Raw genomic sequence first — 23,347 nt, 5'->3', positions numbered from 1 at the left:
AAATATCACATTGTCATGACTTTTACCGTCTTCATGGCTACGGGTACTACGACCCAGTACTGCAGGCATCACAAAATGCTTCTCAACACCACTAACAACAATAACTTTTTAAAAAAATTATTCACTAATTTTTTAATGGTTTTATGATTTTCTAATGGTTAATCACAAAAAACGTAGGTAGGAACCCATTTCTTCGGCTGTTAGGGGGAACATTTTAATGTACTTTACACCAGATTTTGAATGCTTTGTGAACCATTGGCAATAATGGAGGAGATTAGTATTAACTCCGCGGATATGGAAAGCAACAATGATTAACTCGGGCCTACACTTTGTCCTGTGCGTGTCTGTGACTGAGCGCAGTGGGCTGGTAGTTGTGCTGTTTGTTGGGAGACACAGCTCTGGATTACTGCCGGAGTATCGGGTGAGTTAAGCAATAAATGTAGGTGTTGAAGACAAGACAAAGCAACACAGATATGCAGTCAGATCAAAACATAAGTGTGTGTGTGTGTTTTTAGTTGCTCTGCAATGTTTGTGTTTGGTCTCTTTGCACAGGACATGAGTTCGAGTACTTCATCCTCCCTAAGGATTGGAGTTGTTGGATATGGGCACTTAGGTTTACACACAAATTCTTTTCCTCACATCTGATCAACAACCAACAAAAGCCCAACTGAAGTGGATCTACGTGTGGATTTTTTACCTTCTTTCTGTGCGTTTGCAGGCCAGTATCTGGTCCAGAGGATCCTGAACGAGGGAGCTGTTCTCGGATTAACTCTGGCATTCGTTTGGAACAGAAATTCAGACAAGTTGAAAGGTTTAGTCCCTGATGATCTCATACTCTGTGACCTGTCATCCTTTGCAGACAGGTGCAAACACACGTGCTCGAGAACTCACATGCACAATCTTGTATTATCTCAGTGCACTTTATGCTCCATGACATGCTTATACATTTTGATAATGGCTGTATTCTGTAGGTGCTGTGATGTCATCGTTGAGGTGTGTCATCCTCAGATGGTGAAGGACTTTGGGTGTCACTTTCTGTCTCAGTCTCATTTCATGGTGAGATTCCTCTATTTGTGTGAATGTTTGTAATAGTCCATTGCAGGGACATGAAAACAGTAAGGGCTACAGTAATCTGACATTTGACCCAAATTCCCTTGATTTCCAATCAAATGATTGACCCCTGTCTGACCTTACCAGGGCAGTTCTGGAATCTACCTAAGGGTGTGCCACGTTTAGTCCAAAGCAGGTTGAAAATCAAATTCATTGACCTTGATCTTTGCCGAAGAGTAATTTTGGGGTCAACTTTCATTGATATACCAAGTATGGTGTAAATCAGTAAAAGGACCTGAGAGGAGTAGGCCAACAGACAGACAATGACCCCATTGATTGACCTTTGGTAAATGTGACCTTGCTGGGCAATTTGAGAACCCACCTTCACAAACTCTGCAAGCTCTGAACAAACATGACTTCCTTTTGGGACTTCACAATGACATCATCTATACCAATCAGTCACAAATATTTTGCTTTAGATCATTTCTCTGTCCCTATTGGTGTCGGAAATACAACAGAAAATCCTGACCTTATGACCTTGACCTTAGTCCGATCATGTCCAAAAGTTAATCATCTCAAGATCCAAGCAATATTTCCCACCAAGCTTGGTAAAAATCCATCTGGCTGTTTTTTAGTTATCTTGCTCACACACACACACACACACACACACACACACACACACACACACACACACACACACACACACACACACGACCGATTACAATACCCTGTTTCTCCAGTGTGCAGGGTAAATATGTGAAGGGGATTTGGTTCACTGGCAAAATTTTTGCAACTTTTTGTTCAGCCAAGAATCATCTCTCCACAGAATTCCATTGTGATCTCTGAATCAAAACTTTTTAGCATCCTGAAAGAAACAAATGAAATTGTGCTTTTTTCATCCCATCAAGTCTGTAAAAATGAGGACTTTGATATTTGACTTTGTTATTTTTGAAAATTCAGATTTAAAAAACCTTCTTTGCACTGAAATTCAACCATATTTATATAAAACATAAGGGGGATTAAAGGGGTGTATTCTGGTACAGCCCCAAATTTACTCCAGCCTGGGTTATTTTATACCCCAGAGTGTATTTTGGCAGAGACAGGCGCATATTTAACAGACTTCTGTCAACTTTTGAGTTCTGTTACTGAGCCATAACTGCTAATGATGACTCACATTAGCCCCAAATGTGTCTAAGAGGTGACAATTTGTCTTTTTCTTGCTGAGAAGATGTTAGCAGATCAGGCTGCTCTGTGCGATAGGAGTTGGACTCCCAACCTATACGAGGTCTATCAGAAAAGTATCCTACCTTTTTATTTTTTAAAAAAACTATATGGATTTGAATGACGTGTGATTACACCAATCATCCTTGAACCCTCGTGCGCATGTGTGTTTTTTTCACGCGTCAGTGACGTCGTTTCCCTGTGGGCAGGCCTTGAGTGAGATGTGGTCCCGCCCTCTCGGCTGAATTCCTTTGTTTCACACGCTGCTCGAGACGGCGCGCGTTGCTTTATCAAAAATTTTTCTGGACCTGTGAGGAATATCCGAGTGGATACTATTCGAGAAATTAAGCTGGTTTTTTAGGTGAAAAGTTTAACGGCTGATGAGAGATTATGGGGTGTTTCTGTCGCTGTAAGGACTTCCCACGGTGCGGGACGTCGCGCAGCGCTTCCAGGCGCCGTCGTCGGCCTGTTTTGACCTGAAAACATTCTAATTTAAGGCTTAATTCACCCAGGACGTCGTGAGAGAACAGAGAAGATTCAGAAGAGTCCAGCATGAGGACTTCATGCGGACATTCCACTGTTTAAGGACATTTTTTAATGAAAGACGTGCGCGCAAATTCGCCGAGTTGTTTCCGTGATGACTTGGCAAATCTGTGTGCGCCGCGACAGGAAAAACACCTCCGTGTTGAAAACCATTTGTAAAATTCAGGCGGCTTTTGATGGCTTTCAACAAGTGAGTAACTGAGAAATTGTTTAACAGCTTGGGCATGTTCCAACTTGCCCGTTAAGGTTTCCAACGGAGGTGTTTTTCCTGTCGCGACCCCCCGCGGTTGGGTCCGGCCCGACATGCGACTCTGCCCGCATGTTCTTTCATTACAAAATGTCCGTTAACAATGGAATGTCCGAATAAACTCCTCATGCCGACTTCTTCTGAAAGTTCTCTGTTCTCTGATGACTTACTGGGTCAACAGAGCCTGAAATGTGGAAGTTTTCAACGTGAAACGGCGAGATGCTGCCGCCTCGAAGCACAGATCGCCGTCAGGCACCGTGGGCCGTCCTTAAAGCGACACTACCAGACCAAAATCTCTCATCAGCCGTTAAAATTTTTACCGTAAACCAGCTGAATTTATTGAATGGTGTCCACTCAGTTGTGCCTTACTGTTTTGAAAAAATTTGATCAAACAAAGCAGCAGTCTCTGAGCCATTCCTAAACAATGAAAAAATCGACGAGAGGGTGGGCGACTCCTCACTCAAAGACTGCCCACAGGCGAATGATGTAACCGACAGGCGTGAAAAAACTCTTGCATGCCCACGAGGGTTCAAGCATGTCTGATGTAATCACAAGTGATTCAAATCCATATGGTTTTTGAAAAAAATAATAAGGTCGGATACTTTTCTAATAGACCTCGTAGACTGGGGTTTGATCTCAGGTGTGTGTTCCAGCCTGCCCATCTCTTTGGACAAGACACTTCATCCCAGTCCACCCATCTGTAAACTGGGTACAAGTCTTGGTTGGGGAATTAATTTGAGATGTACCGGTGTCCCATCCAGGTGGAGTTGTAGACTCTCATTCCCTTCATGCTGCAGCATCTGGGGATAAGCACCAACCTGACTGACCTCAGGACTTGTATAGCACTTACTTCCATTTCTACATGTTGGTCTAAAACGTTACGTTATGTCCTAACTCCTGTCAGGTGGGATCTCCTTCCGCCCTCTCTGATCCTGACCTCAACCAGCAGTTGCGTCAGGCTGCTCAGCAGTATGGTCGGACGCTCTACATCCCCAGTGGTGCATTATGGGGAGGCCAGGACATCCAGAGGCTCAATGATAGTGGAGGCTTGAAGGTAGGATTTTGAAGTCACTGCAGGAGACATGGATGAGCAGCAACCGTTGCCTCCACCAGACAGGTTTTAGATAATATGTGTCTGCATTTTATTTTCAGTTTGCTTAAAAAGTCATTTTCCAGGCAAACTTTCAAGAAATAGCTGCAATTTTTTAAAGTTAAGAGGATGTCTTACAGGAATCATGCAACAACATAATCAGCACCTTTCTGCTAAGAGGATGTTTGGAGCACTGCTCCTTTGTCACACCTTACTTTTATCATTATTTTCACAAAATTTCTAGGATAGTTTCTAAAGAACTAGGTAGCAGCACTCATGGGCATGAAGAAAGTAACCGCTACAACAATCTGACATGTGACTCCCAATGATGTTGACCTTCACCCAAATATCTGACGTCTAGCTGACCTTGCCGGGGAATTCTTGAAAAGACCTGAGTGCCACATTTGATCCAGATTGGGTTAAAATCAAATTCCTTGGCCTTTACTTTTAAAGTTTCATAGAAATCAGCAAAAGGACATGGGGGGTCCAATGATTGACCTTTGGAAAATTTTACCTTGTTAGGGTATTCCATGACTCATCTCCATATGTGTGTCAAGTCTGGTGTAAATAAAAAGATTTTACCTTTAGCTCCAATTACCTTGACTTTTGCCAAAGCAAACCCTTTAAGACCAAATCTGGAATTGGCTGCCATGCGCATATCAAGTTTAATGGAAATCATCCCAAGGACCACGCAGGAGTAGGACAACAAACACATAAATCAAAATTTTGACCTTTGACCCCAATTGCCTTGAACCCAAATTTGAGCTCACATGGGCAATTCTAGTTCCATATTTTGACCTTTATCCTCTACAGCAGTAAATCTTGCTGTTTGCCAATATTCACTGTAAATACTACAGTATAGTGATGAGAATGAAACATCACAATAAAATCAAAGCATGTTATGCTAAAAAGCATACATATATTTGCATATAAAATGCAGGTGGGGTCATAAATGACCCCACTCGGTCCTTTGAAAGTTAAAATCCAAAGAGTCTGTCTACGAGGAAACCCCACAGTCACAACTACAGCAATTCATTTTCAAAGTCATAAACACATCTTTTGAAAATTTACAATGCAAATACACATGAACGTAGAGGTTTTTGACACTGAACAGGCACTGCATGCTACAGTTAAGGCATTCAACAAGAGGTGCAGTGACTTACCACCCACTTCCTAAGTGAAATTTGTAGTGGGGCCATGCCTGGATCAGCAGACAGAAAGATTTAATGTCTGCACCCGCTCAGCTCTTTTGGAAATTTGTACATGAACCCTAGTTTGATCATTTACACCGTTTAACTGATTGCACATATCAACATTGAGATTATCACAGTTCCTGTTGGGAAAGTGTAGTGACACGGACCCACAACAGGGGGCGCAAATGAACGGTCAATAGATGAGCCAAAATATAACAATTTAATGTTGTGAATTGTGCACAACGAACATACAGACAATCTCAGAATATCATTACAGTCAATCCACAAAGGTGACGTGTGGGCAGGCTCGAGGATAGAAGACGTCTGTCCTGAGAAGAGCCGGAACCACACGATTTCCGCCAGCCACAGAACCTGGTGAATACTGGAGCCGCCAAGTCCCGAATTCCCAGGTGATCACCGTCCCCGACTGTCGGATCTGGTACTGCTGGCGAAGAACAAAGACAGTCAAGTGTGGGTGTGTGTACACCCAGTAACAACAGCGGTGGGAATGCCACCTCCACCTCTCACTCAATATGTTGCAGCGATCCCTCAGAGGAAAAAGAGTGCCGTCCTGCACAGCATCCACAAAAAGGACCGGTACTCCTGCAAACACTCACAATATACAGCTTATAAGTAAGCACAAATGGCTGAGGATATTACCTCCAATGAAGTATGATATCTCGGCAACGAGGTGGAGATGACGTCTGGTCTTTATGGAGTGAGAGGACGTTGAGTAGATGGGTGACAGCTGTCAAGAGGTAATGAGTGACAGCTGTCACCCCCGGCTGTGTCCATGGCGGCAGCGCCCTCTCGTGCCTGAAGCCCGCACTTCAGGCAGGGCGCCCTCTGTTGGTGGGCCAGCAGTACCTCCTCTTCTGGCGGCCCACACACAACAGTTCCAGTAGTATACCCATTTACAGAGCACCTTTCCTAAAAAAGTACACCTCAAAATGCTCCAAAGTGGCACAGCAATAGGGCTGACTCACTATTTCAGACTCACATAAACGTCACTGTGTTGTGTTGCAGCTTTTTATTGGCTTATTTTCAGGCTTTGTTTATAAGAATGGCCAAGCATCCATCCTGCTTCCGGCTGCCAGGAGACGTTCTCAGTGACTGGTCAGAAGGAGAGGGTAGGCGTGTTATACTCAGAGGTTCTGTGGCAGAATTGTGTCCTTTGGCACCGAACAACATTAACACTATGGCAGCAGCAGCAATAGCAGCAGGGACACTCGGCTTCTCTGGTGTTCAGGGAGAGATCGTGTCCGATACAAGGTGAGTTTCCCCGTGAAATCCCACACACCTAATCACACCTATGCATAAACTGCCGAACTGTCAAACTTTGTATCTCTACCTGTTCCAGGTTAAGAGACTACCATGTGGTAGAGGTGGAGGTGACAGGACCCGATGGCTTTTCTGTGCACACAGTAAGGCGGAATCCAGCCAAACTCGGAGCTGTAACTGGAATCGCCACATATGGCTCCTTCTGGAATAGTTTACTAGGCACGTTCTTGTCCCCCAAAACTAAAATTCCACTTTTTTTTTAAGTTTTAAAACTAGTGTGTAGGATTTAGTGCCATCTCCTGGTGAGGTTGCAGATTGCATCATGCCATCACCAGTTATGATCGTTTCCCCTCACTTTGTTTTTTTTGGGGGGGGGGGATGGGAATTCATGCTCCTTTGCTTTCTCTCGTGAAAAGCAACACTTATGCCTCTCCATTTGACAAAGATGAGTGTTCACAAACTTGTTAGCCTCCACTAGCAACCAGTATTTCTGTGTAGCCTCTCAGTTGTCCAGGTGGTTTCCATAGTAGAGAAGCTTGAATCTTCAACTGAACTGGGTTGCTTGACGCGAGGACGTTTCACTTCAAATCGCAGAAGCTTCCTCAGCTAAAATTCTTGCTCTGGTAGTCTGACTTCTGTCTGACCCTTGTCGAGAAGAACAAACAGAAGCCACAAAAGCTGGAGTTTTAAACCTAACCAGACGCCTCCTACCAAGAGGCAGACTGCTATTGGCTAGTGACTAAACAATTGCTTTAATTAGCACCTATTGTGCTCTAGTTAGCACCCTCCTAATGACAGGGTAGCTGTCTCTCCTAACGATGGGACTGACGCCTCTCCTGATGGCGTGAATGACTCATTATCATGAACAAAAGACTGAAACTGCTTTGATCTGAGTACCCCATTGTAAACAGGGGACAAAGCGTGTCTCAGACTCCCTCCCCAGTTAAGGCTGGGTTTCAACCGTTTCACATAGAATGCCTCTTTCACCCCTCTCTCAAACCATTTCTTCTCTCTGGCTAAGATTTTAACTTCCTTGTCCTCAAACGTGTGGTTAGTGTCTTTAAGGTGGAGATGAACTGCAGACCGAGGTCCACTTGTGCCCTTACTGCCGTGCTGGTATAGCCTTTTGTGTAAAGGTTGCTTAGTCTCACCTATGTAGTGTTCGTTACAGTTTTCCTGACGTTTTCCTGATAGAATACACTACATTGCTCTGTTTGTTTCAAGCTTCTCTACTAGCAACCAGTAGTGCATTGGGGTGCAACCACTGATTTGTGTAGTTTTCCTTTAGTCTTTTGGTCACGCAACAGAACGTGAAAGGCAGGGGATGCATGTATGTCACTTTTGGGTTATTGTGTAAATATGGCGGCCTTCATGAGGGGGCTTGTTCCTGTGTAGATATGAAGATCTCATTCTCATCTGAAAACACACCGACTCATTGTTGGAAGTAATTTATACACCAAGTAACTCCATATTAAATTTCTGCGAATAAATCCTACACATTGTAGCTTTAATGTTTGGAGCCAAGTGGAACAATTAAGTGACATCAATTAACCTTCACATTTGTTATTTCTCTCTCTCTTCCAGTTTGCAAAGGTCATGGGGCCAGAATATACTTGTGTTGACACCGATGAACCCTGCAAGAGACTTGCATCCTCACGTCCTGTGACTGGTGGGATAGGCTCCACCCCGTGACCTTTGATTGGAGTAAGCTGGTATAGGAAATGAATGAATTACATAGGTGATGTTAAACTACACCACCAGACGAGGACAAATCAGTTGTGGTTTTGTAGATCAGTATGCTACCGACACCAAATAAAGACGTTTTTTCTCAATAAACCCTCATTAAACAGAAGATGAGCCAGTTATCTGTTACCACATTCAGGTATCCATATTAAACTTTATTACAAGTTCATCTGGTGCAAAGATTCAAACAGTTGAAATGTTACACAGGGTGCACCAAGTTCACATTTTAAAACCTTTTTCCCCCTCCATAACATCAGACCTACTTTACCTCCTTCCCCCCATTCACCTGAAAACATATCAGTCCCATCTCCATTCATCTTTCTCATTTCTTTCACAAATAAATACTTGCAGTAACAGGCAGTCCCAGGAACAATCATCCCCAAACGGGAGGGTCACATCTTCTCAGAATTTGCCACAAAGGCGGCGATACAGTAAGGCGCAGAAATAACTCAGAGGAAATGCCACTTTTATCAACGCTGGAGAACAAAGTGCTTTTAATGTATTTTCTGGCTGGTTCTGTAGGTTCTACATTTTTATTTTTACTCTGATGAATTTTATGGTAAAGAAGGCATTTGAAATAAAACATCTTAAAGTTAAAACACCACCAGCTTTGCACTGGTGGGACAGTTCAGCTCATCACCTCACAGCTTGATTGATCTTATTTTGTAAAATTTAATGCACAAAGTATATGCATTTAAAAAAAAGTGGAAATAAGTTAATTAGCAATGCTTTTTCCTTAATGGATTAGCTTTTCAGACTACCATGAAAGTAGCAGACCAATTAGTTCCACTAAATTTAGTTCTGCTATCTTTAAGTGATCTTTTTTTTTAAAATAAAGCTTCAGTCAAAAAAATGTTTGCAAACCCTAAAAATCACACATTTGTTCCCATTAGCGCTTATCCCATTAGAGAAATGGACATCGCGTAAAGGCAATGAGCATCACCTCAACCGATTGAAATTTTACCTGTGTATTTTTATTTCTTAATATTTTATTAATTTAATGTGTTCTATAATGCAAATAAACTATAAACTGTCCATTTCATTTGTTCATTTAATTATTTATGGACATCTTGATTAATGACTGATCCTGGCATGCTGAACCTGTTTGGAAACCATGAGGTTTATACTGCACTACCTCAAAAATTGAGCTTTTATGGGCTTTTTTCCAGGTTGCAGAGCCAAAAAACAAAACAAAACAAACAAAAAAAAACACCAAAAAAAACACAAAACGCTAATTTCACATAATAAAATTTGAAAGCTTCAGTTAAACAGAGTGATTTATCAGTTTAGCATGATCACAGTTTACTTTTCAATTAGCAGATAAGCATTTATCAAAGCTATCGTTTGGTCGCCTTCACTGCAGATGTCATCATCAGTGACACATACAACTGCTTTTTGCGATTCCACTACTGCAACATGGTTTACAGGGGAAAAGCTTAACAAATGATTTGTCTGTTTTAATAAAGTACATAAGCAATTTCACAAATTCCTAATAAGCTTCCATAAGTGATTTTAGTGAGTTACACCCAAATTGTACAGTGTTAGTACTAAATGTAATCCAGCAGTTGTGATTTTCTTTTTCCTACACGAGTGGTCTTCTACATTTAATCCACAAAACAAAGTGAAAATATGCCAAGAGCAGTTCAAATACTTTTTTCCATTTTTTTTTTTTTTTTTTTTTTTTTTTACATCTGAGGAACACAGTTTGGGAAGACACAGTGATACAATTTTCAACCAAAGCCATTATAACAATGTCACTGTTTGCAGTCGCACAGCTGCACTTATTCTTAAAGTGAGCACGTTCAGTACCTAGGCAGCTTTTTAACTGTAAACTTTGTGCTAGCGAGGTTTAGCGTGTACTGTACGTTTATGCATCTGTGTCAGTTTTTGTCACTTGTAACACTGTCACCATTCCCATTAGACTCATGAGCAGCAGGATTCTTGTTTTTGATTGGGGGGGCGTACGGCTGACGGATGTTCACTCTGTCCTTTTCTGCCTCCACATCCTCATCGTAGCGTTCTTCATCATCGTTGTCCTCACCTTCACTGTGGCGGGGCGATGAGTGACGAGACAATGCCGGAGATGGCGGCACGGAGGCTGGTCGGGGGTAACGGAAACCTGAAGTCTGAGGATGAGAATCAAAATTCATCAGATTATCTGTTAGGCAACAAAACATGAAATATAAATGCTTTCTCACTCTCAAACTCAAGTCAACTTACTGGGGTGGTCTCATGTGGTACGTATATGAAAGCATCAGGAAAAGCTTTAGCCAAGGCCATGTGACGAGCAGCTATATAATACTAACACAGAACAAAAGAAACATTACTTCTGTTCAAAGTTACAGTGCTTCCAGAAAGTATTCACACCGCTTCACAAATTCCACATTTTATGTTACAGCCTTATTCCAAAATGAATGAAATTCATTTTCCCCCCTCAAAATTCCACACACAATACCCCATAATGACGATGTGTGAAACTTTTTTTTTTATATATATTTTTGCATATTTATTAAAAATTAACAAATCATGTACATAAATAGTCACAGCCTTTGTGATGAAGCTCAAAATTGAGCTCAGGTGCATCTTGTTTCCACTGATCATCCTTGAGATGTTTCTACACATTAATTGGAGTCCACCTGGGATAAATTAAGTTGAGTGGGCATGATTTGGAAAGACACAAACCTGTCTACATATAAGGTCCCACAGTTGACAGTACATGTCAGAGCACAAACCAAGCATGAAGTCAAAGAAATTGTCTGTAGACCTCCGAAGCAGGATTGTCTCAAGGCACAAATCTAGGGAAGGGTACAGAAACGTTTCTGCTGCTTTGAAGGTCCTAATGAACACAGTGGCCTCCATCATCCATAAATGGAAGAAGTTCAGATCTACCAGGACTTCCTAGAGCTGGCTGCCCGTCTAAACTGAGTAATCAGGGAGAATTAGGGAGGTGACCAAGAACCTGCTGATCACTGTGTCAGAACTCCAGCATTCCTCTGTGGAGAGAGGAGAACCTTCCAGAAGGACAACCATCTCTACAGCAATCCACCAATCAGGCCTGTGGTAGAGTGGTCAGATGGAAGCCACCCCTTAGTAAAAGGCACATGGCAGCCCACCTGGAGTTTGACAAATAGGCACCTGAAGGACTCCCAGACCATGAGATTGAGGTGACTGTTCATCTTTCACCAGGACAATGGCCCTAAACACACAGCCAAGATATCAAAGGAGTGGCTTCAGGACAACTCTGTGAATGTCCTTGAGTGGCCCAGCCAGAGCCCAGACCCCAGAAATGTTCCAACTGAACATCTGAAAATGGCTGTGCACCGACATTCCCAACCTGATGGAGCTTGAGAGGTTCTGCAAAGAGGAATAGGGCAAAACTGCCCAAAGATAGGTGCACCAAGTTTATGGCATCATATTCAGGAAGACATGAGGCTGTAATTGCTGCCAAAGGTGCATCAACAAAGTATTGAGCAAAAGGTGTGAATACTTATGTACATGTGATTTCTTAGTTTTTTATTTTTAATAAAAAAACTTTTCATGTTGTCATTATGGGGTGTTGTGAGTAGAATTGAGAGAAAAAAATAATTTTCCCCATTTTTGAATAAGTTTGTAACATAACCAAATGTGGAAAGAGTGAAATGCTGTGAATACTTTCCGGAAGCACTGTACCACACAATTTAGTCATGTGGCTGTAAATCTCACTCTGCCAAGGTATCTCCAGTCCAAGAGATCGCTCAGGCGCTCAGTCCGGTTTCTCTGGATGATCCGCTGACGCCGACTCTGCTTGCAAAACTGGAACAGGAAGGAAGTAAGCTGGCTGCATGAATCATCAACACCACGAAACCGCCGGTCCAGGATGTAAATACCTGGAAATTGTTTGATGGGAGAGTAGGCATCAACAATTATCACTTTCATTTGTATTTGTAAAGAACAACTTTTGGCGGGATGGAAACTGCATAAAGAGGCACACCATATGCTGTAGGGTCTGCAATGTGTTCCTCCATGAAACAGCCAAAGCCTGATAGGTTAGTCGAGATTGATGGGATTCCCATGACCGTGCACTCGGCTGATGAAACAAACAGCAAAACCTGGTTAGGACTTCAAATGATACACACACGCCCACACAGTGTGCCAGTCGTACCTGGTGTGTATCCCCAAGGTTCATAGTAAGAGGGGAAGACACCAAGGTGGCAACCTCTTACAAACTCCTCATAATCCATTGGAAGCAGAGGAGAGGTGGATGAGAGGAACTCCGGATGGAAAATAATCTAATGGATGGAAAATCTATTCATTATCACAGCCAGATGTTTGAATATGTACACCAGTAGTTCTCAAAGACATTGCAAATAATGTATGAAGTGTCTCAAAGATGACTTGGTATGGCTGCTGGGAAAAACTTATATAAAATAACCCATTTATGTACATCATTCTATTTGTGTTGTCGTAACACACAGGCACATGCACACACGGAATATAAAGGCTTTTGTCATAATGCATTCTCCAGTTTCTGCACACCAGGAGGCACGTAAGGCTTGAACACTCCACTTTTGGCTGTGGAAGTTTTTACCAGGAATTCCAGGCACACCGTTGAAAGTTTTCTGGAAGCTGCACTATATCTACGCTACTTCCTCAGTTGTAAATCCACACACCTCTGTTTTGTTGGATGTTACAACCACAACCTGTGAGGAGTTTCTTCAGTTTTTTATTGATAAGGTTTCATCAGTCAGTAATGTTGAGTTGTCTGCTCCTCGTGCACATTCTGCTGTGCTCGAACAGTTTGAGCCCATTTCTTTTGCATCTCTCGCTGATGTTGTAAAACACATAAAATCTACAAGTTCTCCTTTTGATGTTGTTCCAGCTAAGGTGCTGAAGGAGGCTTTTAATACTGTTGGGGCGGGTCTCCTAACTTTTATCAATGCTTGCCTTAGATCAGGGTCTGTTCCAGCTGCTTTTAAACATGCTGTGGTTCGACCTCTTCTTAAAAAACCTCACCTGGACTCATCAGTTTTATCCAATTTTAGACCTGTCTCTCATCTGCCATTTCTATCTAAGGTTTTAGAAAAGGTTGTCTTTTTACAGTTACAATCATTTTTAGAAGACAATCTCATCCTTGAAAAATTCCAGTCTGGGTTTAGATCGTGACACAGCACTGAGTCAGCACTTTTAAAAGTTCATAATGATATTACTCTGTCGGTGGATGCAGGGAATCCTGCTGTGCTGGTTCTGTTGGACCTCACAGCAGCCTTTGATACTGTGGATCACACAGTACTTGTTTCCCGGTTGGAACATTTTATTGGCATTCATGGTATTGCACTTGAGTGGTTTAGATCATATTTGGCTGAAAGGAGCTTTTCTGTCATGATTGGGGACCTTTCCTCATCAACTGCTCCTCTGTGCTGTGGAGTGCCGCAGGGATCTGTCCTTGGGCCGATTCTATTTTCTTTGTACATTCTGCCATTGGGGTCAATTATAACCCAGCACAATTTGTCCTTTCATTGTTATGCAGATGATCTGCAAATCTATCTGCCTGTGAGGACTAATGGGAGTGATGCTTTGTCATCATTATTTAATTGTATTCGTGATGTAAAGCAGTGGCTGTCCCGAAACTTCCTTTACCTGAATGATGGTAAAACTGAGATCATGGTGTTTGAGCGCACTGGCATACCAAATGTGGTAACACCAAATTTTGGTGCTTTGGCTAACTATGTAAAACCAGCTGTCAAGAATTTGGGAGTGATATTTGACAGCTGTTTGAGGTTCGATCAACAGATAAATTCTGTTGTCAAAGCTAGTTTTTTCCAACTTCGCCTCTTGGCTAAAATAAAGCACTTTCTCAGTAGACGTGATCTTGAGACGGCCATTCATGCTTTCATCAGCTCCAGACTTGATTATTGTAATGCACTTTATGCGGGCATTAATCAGTCGTCTCTTGCGCGTCTCCAGTTGGTGCAGAATGCTGCTGCTCGTCTTTTGACAAACACTTCTAGACGTGAGCATATTGCGCCCATCCTATACTCACTCCACTGGCTTCCAGTTCGTTTTAGAATTGATTTTAAAATTTTAATGTTTGTTTTTAAAGCTATTTATGGCCTTGCACCTCCCTACTTGTCTGAAATTTTAACTTTGCGCACCTACAGTAGGACGTTAAGGGCGTCTGGCCAGCTTTACTTAGATGTTCCAAGGTCAAGATATAAACGCTGGGGTGATCATGCTTTCGCGGTAGCTGGCCCCAGACTGTGGAATGAGCTACCCCTTGAGTTACGTACTATTCCTGACCTAGCACTTTTTAAATCTAAGTTAAAGACTTATTTATTTAAACTGGCTTTTAACACTTAGTGGGGAGGTGACATGTTCTGTTATTTTTATGGTTTTTTTTTTTTTATGTGTTGTTTTAAAATTTTATTTTATATGTGTTTTATTTTGTAAATTTGTGTTTTTAATGTTAAGCACTTTGGACACCAGTCGGTGCTGTAAAGCGCTTTATAAATAAATGTTGATTGATTGATTGATTGACTTCCTCTATCCTTCTACAAGTGTGCGTTCCAAGTATGTGAAGCTTGTTGTTCCACTCTCAGAACATGCTCTTGAGCTTCATGCATGATTTTACATTTTTTGATGCGTTGGGTTTGAGTCCTACTCTGGCAGCATTCTACTCCAGTCTAGTGGTTTTTGTTTGCAGGTGATCCAATGTGGAAGACAAAAGTTCTACAGTTGTGTTCAAAATAAGAGCAGTGAAAAAAAGTGAGTAAAGCTCAAAATCCTTAAAATAGCTTGTATTTCCATCAGGGGCGTAGGTTTGCATATGGACCATAGGGACAAGTCACAACCAATATTTTGGGATGACAAAATAGTCCCTACCCATATTTAGCATTTTTGTTTATATAACAAAATCATTCACTATTTTTTTGCGAACTCGATACTATAATTTTAGTCGTCACGTTTTGTGTTTTCGACGTGCCAGAGTGACAGGGTTACCCATGTTGCAATTTCATTAGCTCACGTTCTTCTCACATGGACGTAAACAAAGCGCATCTCGTGGCAGGCAGTGCTTAATTTGTAAAGTGGGAGGTCCCGGAGCGCAGAGGATGGGTGGCTCCGGTGCAGTGTTGCCAGATGTACGATAATTATCGTATTTGTACGATAGTTTTGCCCTGTGTACGATGTACGATCTATAATGGGAAAAAACCCAATATGTACGATAATTTCAGTTGGTTGCCCAAACACGCATCTCTCTCTGACACCCAAGAATCATTTTGCAGGCGTTGCACTCAGGCGGCATCAAAGACACACCACACACACTGTGTGACACAGGGCTGCTGCTGGCTTTGGGCTGCCGGGACAGTCATTTGAAAGCCCGCCCCCTCTCATACAAAGTAATGAGTTCCCATCCAATCTCTGCAGGACAGGACAGGAAGATTCCCCAACCAACATCTTTTTTTTTTTTTTCGAAACTGTATTTCAACAAATGCAATAACAAACGAACAAAACACAAGCGCAAAGAGATATACAAGAAAAATTTAAAAAAAGTTCAAGTTCCTTATGGAGGTGTCAACATTTTTTCTGTGTTCAACAAAATCTGCACAAGTGGCCATGGCATCGGATGACGACAGCGACCTCGAGGTTGAATTCGACTCTTTCTAGTCTGGTAATTAACACGTTTGTGTTACTTCACAGTCTTGCTTGTGCATTTGCGTTCTTTTTGTGCCATAGTTTCCCCATTACTATAATTACTGTTTAAAAATGTGACATAAAATTCTTTGTAAATTAAAAAAAAAACGCTAAAATTGCTACGTTGTATGCGTTTTGTTTGTGTACGATAATTTCTCCCAAAACACGATAATTTTGAGGTTTTTGTACGATAGTTTCATATTTCATATCTGGCAACACTGCTCCGGTGCAGAAAAACAAGAAGGGCGGGGGGGAGGGGTTGCGAACAATGCTGTGCGCCACACTTAAAATAAACTGCACACACCTTCACAAATGACACTAACATCCTGCCTTTTCCTCAAAAAATACTACATTTATGTTTGCTGTCTGTCGCTGTACTTTTCTGTCACTTTTGCGCTGTTTTTCATACTTTTTCCTCGTTTCAAAAGTCACCGAACGCACTTTACTGTAATATATGCAACATATAGCATAATGTTGGAAAGCACGGGTTCTTGGCTTGCTGTCAGTGTTGAAATTTTTCAGAGTGAGGGCTTACATGAGAACTTACGGTAATGAGAATCAGCGGCGCACTAGTGTGAAACTTCCGTGTTTTTCCTCTGCGTTATGACATCACAGGCTTACGTTTACCGTAATACACCATATATATCATTGGAAATCCCTTTTTTTTTTGGCAAATTAGGTTGCCAGATACCTACAACTGCATTATTGATGAAGAGAATAGATTATACATCTTGTTTGCAAAAACTTTTTTTTTTTTTTTTTTGTTAGCTCCACAAGTATTTTTTTTGTTGTTGTCTTGTTCTCTCAGGTGTAGGCCTATAGAATAGATTCGTGATTTTGGGTGCAATTTTGTTATTTAAGCTATTTGTTTGTTTGCCTACACACTTAATATTGTAAATAAAGTGTTAAATTATTCAGCATTATGTCGTCATATGTTATGTATTATGCTGTACTTGTGCGTCTAATGGTATGAGTGGGTTAGGGGGTGGTGGTGGTGAGCAGGGGGGCCGGGGGGGTATTGTCCCTACCAAAGCTGAGACCAAACCTACGCCCTTGATTTCCATACATGCAAATGAACATTCTTTTCTAAATCAAACCATGAAGAAAGGTTTATCAAATGTCATTACAGAAAGTGACAAAAAATACTCGTATTAGGCTGTCAATAGATACATCTATCTATCTGAAGCAATGTCCATACGAAGAAAAAAAAAATAAAATGACTATCTGCTCCTGGTTACTGAAAGAGGAACTGTGATTCCCACTACAGAGCAGAAGGTGGCAGTAAAACACCACCGTTACACTGGATGCTAACCATTGTGAAAACAAGCCTAAAGATCTGAGAGATAAAAACAGCCTCTCAAAACTGAAAGATCACGATCTGGAATAAAAAGGAGGGAATATAGATTGGCACCCCACTTATTTGGACTTGGTGAGACAACAAGAGCAGCAGCAGGGATAGCTAGGATAACTGACAAATGTTCCACAAAAGAATTTTCAAACATTTAATGACACTGCATGTTTATCTCCCCTATGTTCAGTGGCAACAAGAAGCAGTTTACTAGGGTTTTATGATTCATACAACATCGATTAACTTGTTAGCTTCTTCTCACTAACGCAGTGTTTACATTCAGCGATAATCTGTTCAGTGGTCAAAAGAGGCATTTTACTCAAGTTTTGTGCTTAGTATTAGTACAACACTAATGAGCTTGTTAGCTTCTGCTTGCTACGGTGGTGTTTGCATTATAAATAAATAACATGGCAATTAAATTAATTTTGCTTGTTGCATGAAGCAGTTACGACAGAGTTTTAGGGCCACACTGAATTTTTTTTTAGACTTCGAGAATAAAGTCGGAATTTTACGAGAATAAAGTCATAATATTACAACTTTATTCTCGTAATATTATAAAGTTGTAATATTACGAGAATAAAGTCAAATATTATATTACGACTTTATTCACGTAAAATGACGACTTTATTCTCATAATATTACGACTTTATTCTCGTAATATTACGACTTTATTCTCAAAGTCTAAAAAAAAAAAAAAATTTCTGTGGGCCTAAAACGCCATCGGAAGCAGTAGCACCATGTTTCAAAACTAAATGAGACTGACAGAATGGAGTGCCTTGCATATGTATTTTTCCTCTTCATAATGCATTTTTGGACAGATGAGACTAATACTCTGAAGCAATTTATAGTCCAGAAAATACAGTACTTCCCAAAAGAATGCAAGTAAATATACTTACATACATATAATATGGGGACAGAACAAGTGACTGAAAGCTTTGCTGAGGAAATTTATGTCGAATAGGTTTGATGATGTAACACACCTTGACGCGGTCGGCTGAGCTGTTGAAAAGGCCGATGCGACGGACAGAGTTAAGGATGGGGTCACTGCTGTCGTCCAGCATGTTGTGAGTGCAGACAGGAGGCAGACATTGTCTCTGATTTGCAAAGATGGCACGCTTCATGATGGTGAAATCCTCTTTGTCCAACATCTTTGACACGTCGGGCAGCTGCCCACTAAAACAAAAACAGATTTTATTTTATTTTTTAGACTTTATAACTGATGTACCATGCATAAATGGTATTAAGAAATTAACGCAGCTCTTTGGAAATTAATCAAAGTTTTGACAGTGGTGACACAAAATTCAAAATACTGTACATAATAGCGCCAACATTTTAAGTACATCTTTGTAGAGCTAGCATAGTTTATAACAATGGTAGTTTATACCATTAGACTGAGCTGTTATTCTTTTATGTTCATCCCAACTTCGAGCGTTACTGAACAAGATCAACATACCCAAGCAGAGATTCATAAAGTTTTTTTCCGAAGCGTTCCTTCACAGTGTGAGCAGTATCCCTGTGTGTGGGGAAGGAAAAAAATTAAAACAATTAGAGCACAGCGCAAACCTCCGCCAACACTAGTTTCCAATTCCACAAATTTTTACCTTGGAAAAAATTTTCAATGTTAAAGTCCTGCTGAAGTGGCTTTTCATAAGCTAAAATGTAATACAAAATATAGATCAAAAGGCTTTTCAATGTTAAAATGAAACAGCTACTTAATCCGTGATCAGGTGTGGATCAAACAGTCTATTCATTGAGAGCGCCAGTTTGCACCTCACTGTCACAAATGAGAGTGATTGAGGCACTTTTGATTGAGATATAATGCAAAATGTACATCAAATGGGCTTTTCAATATTAAATTCTAATGTCCACAAAATCCACAATCCGGATCAGATCCGGATCAAACTGTCAGTGATAGTGGGTGCAAGTCTGCACCTCACTTTCAAATATGAGTGTGATTGGGGCACGTTTGGTTAAGATACGAGTATAATGTAAAATATATATTAAATGGAGTTTTCAATGTTAAATTTAAATGGCCACAAAATCTGTAATCTGGATCGGATCTGGGTCACACTTTGTCAGTTGATAAAGGATACCATCCTACATAATGATGTCAAATATGAAAGAAATGTGATCTTTTTTGACAGAGTTATGAATGTTTGAAAACTTATTCAATATTAAAGATTTAAGATTTTTCCTGACTTTGCCCTTTGACCTTGAAAATTGAATCAGTTCTTGCCTATCAGAATATGAACCTTCAGTCAAACTTTCATGATATATGAAAAATTGTGGACTCCGCACTGTTTACAAATAAACAGGGGTAAAAACAACCTCCTCCAACTTCGTTGGCAGAGGTAATAAGGAAAGTGCAAACAATATTTCCCTCCTGATATTACAACAAAAATCTTCCCCACAATATTCAGCTACTTCTGTAGTTTCCAGTTGATTAAAAGTATACTACTTGTTGCTTTTTGTTTTTCACGTCTTCATTAAAACCACAGTGGTTAGGAGTTGGTGTCACCTAGTGTTGACGTGGCAAATTGCATTACGCAGTCACCACTCATGATTTTTCCATTGGTAATTTAAGAGATTTTCACATTTTTTTAGAACATTTTACATAAAAACCAAAAAAACGAATTAATTATTCAAAAACATTAACAGAATCAGAAGAAGTTTATTGCCATTGCCAGTGAACAGGATTCACAGACTAGGAATTTGCTTCGGTACAATGGTGCAACATTAAGAAGAGATAAAATGCTAGGATGCTAGGATAAAATATAACATATGTGTCAAAATAAGATAAAATATAAGATAAAAAAAGAAATATGAAAGGCTGTGTGCAACAGAAAAACAGAGAAACAGAAAAAACAGTGCAGTGGGAGGAGTGCAATTAAAAACCAAAGTACATTGTCTAAAGTGACACGTGATAAAATGATAAAGTGACAGAGTTAAGCTTAAGGTGACTGAGTTATGAGGTGTTCATGAGTCTAACGGCAGAGGGGAAGAAACTGTTCTTATGGCAGGAGGTTCTGGTCTGGATGGACCGTAGCCTCCTGCCCGAGGGGAGTGGTTCGAATAGACCGTGTGCAGGGTGAGAAGGGTCAGCTGTGATCCGACCTGCTCGGCCCAGAGTCCTGGAGACGTGCAGGTCGTGGAGAGATGGAAGGCTACAGCCGATCACCTTCTCAGCAGAGGCCACAATGTGCTGCAGTCTGTGTCTGTCCCTGGCTGTGGCCCCGGTGTACCACACCGTGATGGAGGAGCAGAGGATGGACTCGATGATGGCCGTGTAGAACTGCACCATCAGCTGGACAGGCAGCTTGGCCTTCTTCAGCTGCCGCAGGAAGTACATCCTCTGCTGGGCCTTCTTGATGAGGGAGCTGATGGTTGACTCCCACTTGAGGTCCTGGGTGATGGTGGTGCCGAGGAAGCGGTGACAGTCCACAGTGGTGATGGGGCTGTTGGTGAGGGCGAGGGGGCTGTGGCTTTCCTGAAGTCCACGATCATCTCCACTGTTTTCTGGGCGTTGAGCTCCAAGTTGTTGCTGCTGCACCAGGTCACCAGCCGGTCCACCTCCCTCCTGTAGGCAGACTCATCCCCATCCGTAATGAGTCTGATGAGGGTGGTGTCGTCCGCAAACTTGATGAGCTTTACAGAGTCGTGGCTGGAGGTGCAGCAGTTAGTGTAGAGGGAGAAGAGCAGAGGGAAAAGGACACAGCCCTGTGGAGATCCTGTGCTGTCATAATAAACCTTTCAACAGTTCTGGCCATAACTGAAATAATTTAACAAAGACCATGTAACTAGCACATTTATGTAATGAAACTATCTTGATTTTCATTCACAAGGTGCAGCTGATGTCATTAGCAGAGTGCATATATACACAGACTGGTGACACTGACATAGGGTTAGGGTTAGTATACGCGATGTTTACAGTTTCCAAAGGCAGATTTTCAAAATGACATGATGATGTGCCTATAAATGCAACAATCCATCTGAAAATAGATAAAAATGTATAGATTTCCTGCAGATACATAAAACAGAAAAATAAAAAGTCAGGATAATTGGATGGAAAGTAAAATCCAGCTCATATTTCTATTGGATAAGTTCAGGATTTTATACTATAATTGTGGCTGCTAAAAATCACGTGTTAATTTAAATTAAATTAGCGCACCCAATTTAATTAGATTAAATTAAACTAAACTGGGTGCTCAAGCAATGATGGTCCAAGCATGACCCAGTTCAAACGGCAAAACAAAAACATGGTTTTCACAGGGAACAAGCAGGACGAAGGGCTGTGATGGTCACCAATTGTTTCACAGATTCCTTACTACTTACATTCATTTATTCAGTTATTATTTATAGTTTTTTTGTCTGTAAATATGCACATATGTAAATATGTATAATCATGAGGTGTCAGTATGTTTTTACATACATATAGTTGCAAATTTAAATTGGCACCCCATAATTAATAATAATAATAAATACATTTATTATTATTAAATTTGTTTAAAAGACAGTATTTTGAAATCAACTGATGATTAAGAAAAGGGCTTAGCAAGGACAAACGGTAGGACAAACAGTACGAATGAATGAGCATATGCTTTCTACTCTTTCAGACACATTATCTTGACATTGTTCTTATTTTTTTGTGATTTGTTCTTATTTTTTTGTCTTATTTATTTTGTGATTTGTTACTTTTCTATATTTGATGTTTTGTTTTCTTCTGTATTTGTTTTGTTTTTCATGTCTGAAATAAAACCTTCAATCGATCAAAATATTATAGAGCCTAGAATGTCAAACAATTTTAAATTTACAGCACCAATGAAAATAATATTAAAACCAATCGTTTCTTTATCGTTTCTTATTCTCAAAGTCAGTTGCGGAGTGGCACCCCTAATCCCCCTGTATGTGTACAAGGACAAATAAAGCTTCTATTCTATTCAAATATAATTAATCTGTAGATCAATAATCCTGTTCACAATAACTGTCATAAAATACTGAAAATGTATTTAGTGTGTGTCTGCGCTGAAAAGCTTGTTAGCTTTACACAACTGATAATTAAACACAGCCATGGACCTCAGAAATGTGCAAAAATATTTGATTCACGTTTTCATCCAGGTTTTAATGTTCAAGGAGCAGGGGCCTCATGTACAAAGACTTGCATGGACTTTCTACTAAAAGTTGGCGCCCGCCAAAACCTTGAATCCAGTGTAAGCACAAATAGATTGAGATGTATGAAAGTGTACGTAGGCATGAATTCAGGCACGTTCCGTTTGTACATCCCACTGAACGTGGAACCAAACTCCTCCCTGGCCATGCCCTATTGAAATATGCAGTTTCATGTAAATCGGCCCTCTGAGCAGGGATTCCTCACGACGTCATGTCGGACAACATGAAAACAAAAGAAATTATACTATAAATGACTGGAAGTGTCATGGAGACACGCAGGGACAGTTTATTCAGTACACTGTTAAACGGATTAATCGTGAAACTGGAAAAAGAGCTAAGGAGTGTGTGTGTGAGGCCACACACACCCACCCACTGACATTAAAAAGGTGAGGTGCGCCTCTGCTGACCAGTCACAATTTACACACGTGTTTATTGACAAATACCAAATACAGGAAGCCTGTTAAGAAGCTCTGCAGCTCACCATCAAGCAAAAAAAAAGACATTAATATTAATGAAAGCATATGTGAGTGTGCACATCTCCAAATGTGCCCGTTCTGGTTTCGTTCGGAACAATTACACGAATAAACTATTTAAACCCAAGGCCCCCCCATCACACACCGTGCAGCCTAATGCACATTGATGGAATGAAAATGTTTCCCCATTAACAGAAACAAATTAATCATGTGATGGTGCCTTCATACCAATGTGTGTGCACTTAACAGGAAAAGTGGCTCTTGCTGCAAAATGTGCTGTAATGTTGGAATGTACCTGATGACATTTGGATGACTGCAGCTCAG

The 23,347-nt window shown here is 40.8% G+C and overlaps 2 protein-coding genes across 2 annotated transcripts in view; one reads left to right on the top strand and one right to left on the bottom strand.

Annotated features, from left to right (window-relative positions):
- aspdh (aspartate dehydrogenase domain containing) lies at positions 1 to 9,062 on the top strand. Its single transcript, XM_034190174.1, has 7 exons — positions 1 to 613; positions 719 to 863; positions 972 to 1,056; positions 3,966 to 4,115; positions 6,393 to 6,616; positions 6,705 to 6,844; positions 8,210 to 9,062. Exons 1-7 carry the CDS (start codon positions 526 to 528, stop codon positions 8,245 to 8,247), a joined length of 870 nt encoding a protein of 289 aa, XP_034046065.1. The 5' UTR covers positions 1 to 525; the 3' UTR covers positions 8,248 to 9,062.
- gys1 (glycogen synthase 1 (muscle)) overlaps positions 8,503 to 23,347 on the bottom strand; it is a 50,080-nt gene continuing 35,235 nt past the window's right edge. The window contains exons 10-16 of the mRNA XM_034190172.1: positions 18,838 to 18,897; positions 18,365 to 18,557; positions 12,510 to 12,636; positions 12,339 to 12,434; positions 12,071 to 12,234; positions 10,589 to 10,669; positions 8,503 to 10,494 (exon numbers count right to left, since the gene is read on the bottom strand). Of these exons, the coding sequence (XP_034046063.1) occupies positions 10,249 to 10,494; positions 10,589 to 10,669; positions 12,071 to 12,234; positions 12,339 to 12,434; positions 12,510 to 12,636; positions 18,365 to 18,557; positions 18,838 to 18,897 (967 nt within the window). The 3' untranslated portion in view covers positions 8,503 to 10,248. The remainder of the gene's footprint in view (positions 10,495 to 10,588; positions 10,670 to 12,070; positions 12,235 to 12,338; positions 12,435 to 12,509; positions 12,637 to 18,364; positions 18,558 to 18,837; positions 18,898 to 23,347) is intronic.

The sequence above is a fragment of the Thalassophryne amazonica genome, chromosome 16, assembly GCF_902500255.1.
Source record: "Thalassophryne amazonica chromosome 16, fThaAma1.1, whole genome shotgun sequence".
Taxonomy (NCBI): Eukaryota; Metazoa; Chordata; class Actinopteri; order Batrachoidiformes; family Batrachoididae; genus Thalassophryne; species Thalassophryne amazonica.
The sequence above is the reverse complement of the archived record's forward strand: the minus strand, read 5'-3'. Positions and strand labels throughout refer to the sequence as shown.

What these genes read in the sequence shown, in the direction of transcription:
- aspdh (XM_034190174.1), top strand. Translation starts at nt 526, where the DNA reads ATGTTTGTGTTTGGTCTCTTTGCACAGGACATGAGTTCGAGTACTTCA. An exon ending in TGTTGGATATGGGCACTTAG is followed by an intron (nt 614 to 718) that starts GTTTACACACAA and finishes GTGCGTTTGCAG; the next exon opens with GCCAGTATCTGGTCCAGAGG. An exon ending in ATGATAGTGGAGGCTTGAAG is followed by an intron (nt 4,116 to 6,392) that starts GTAGGATTTTGA and finishes GCTTATTTTCAG; the next exon opens with GCTTTGTTTATAAGAATGGC.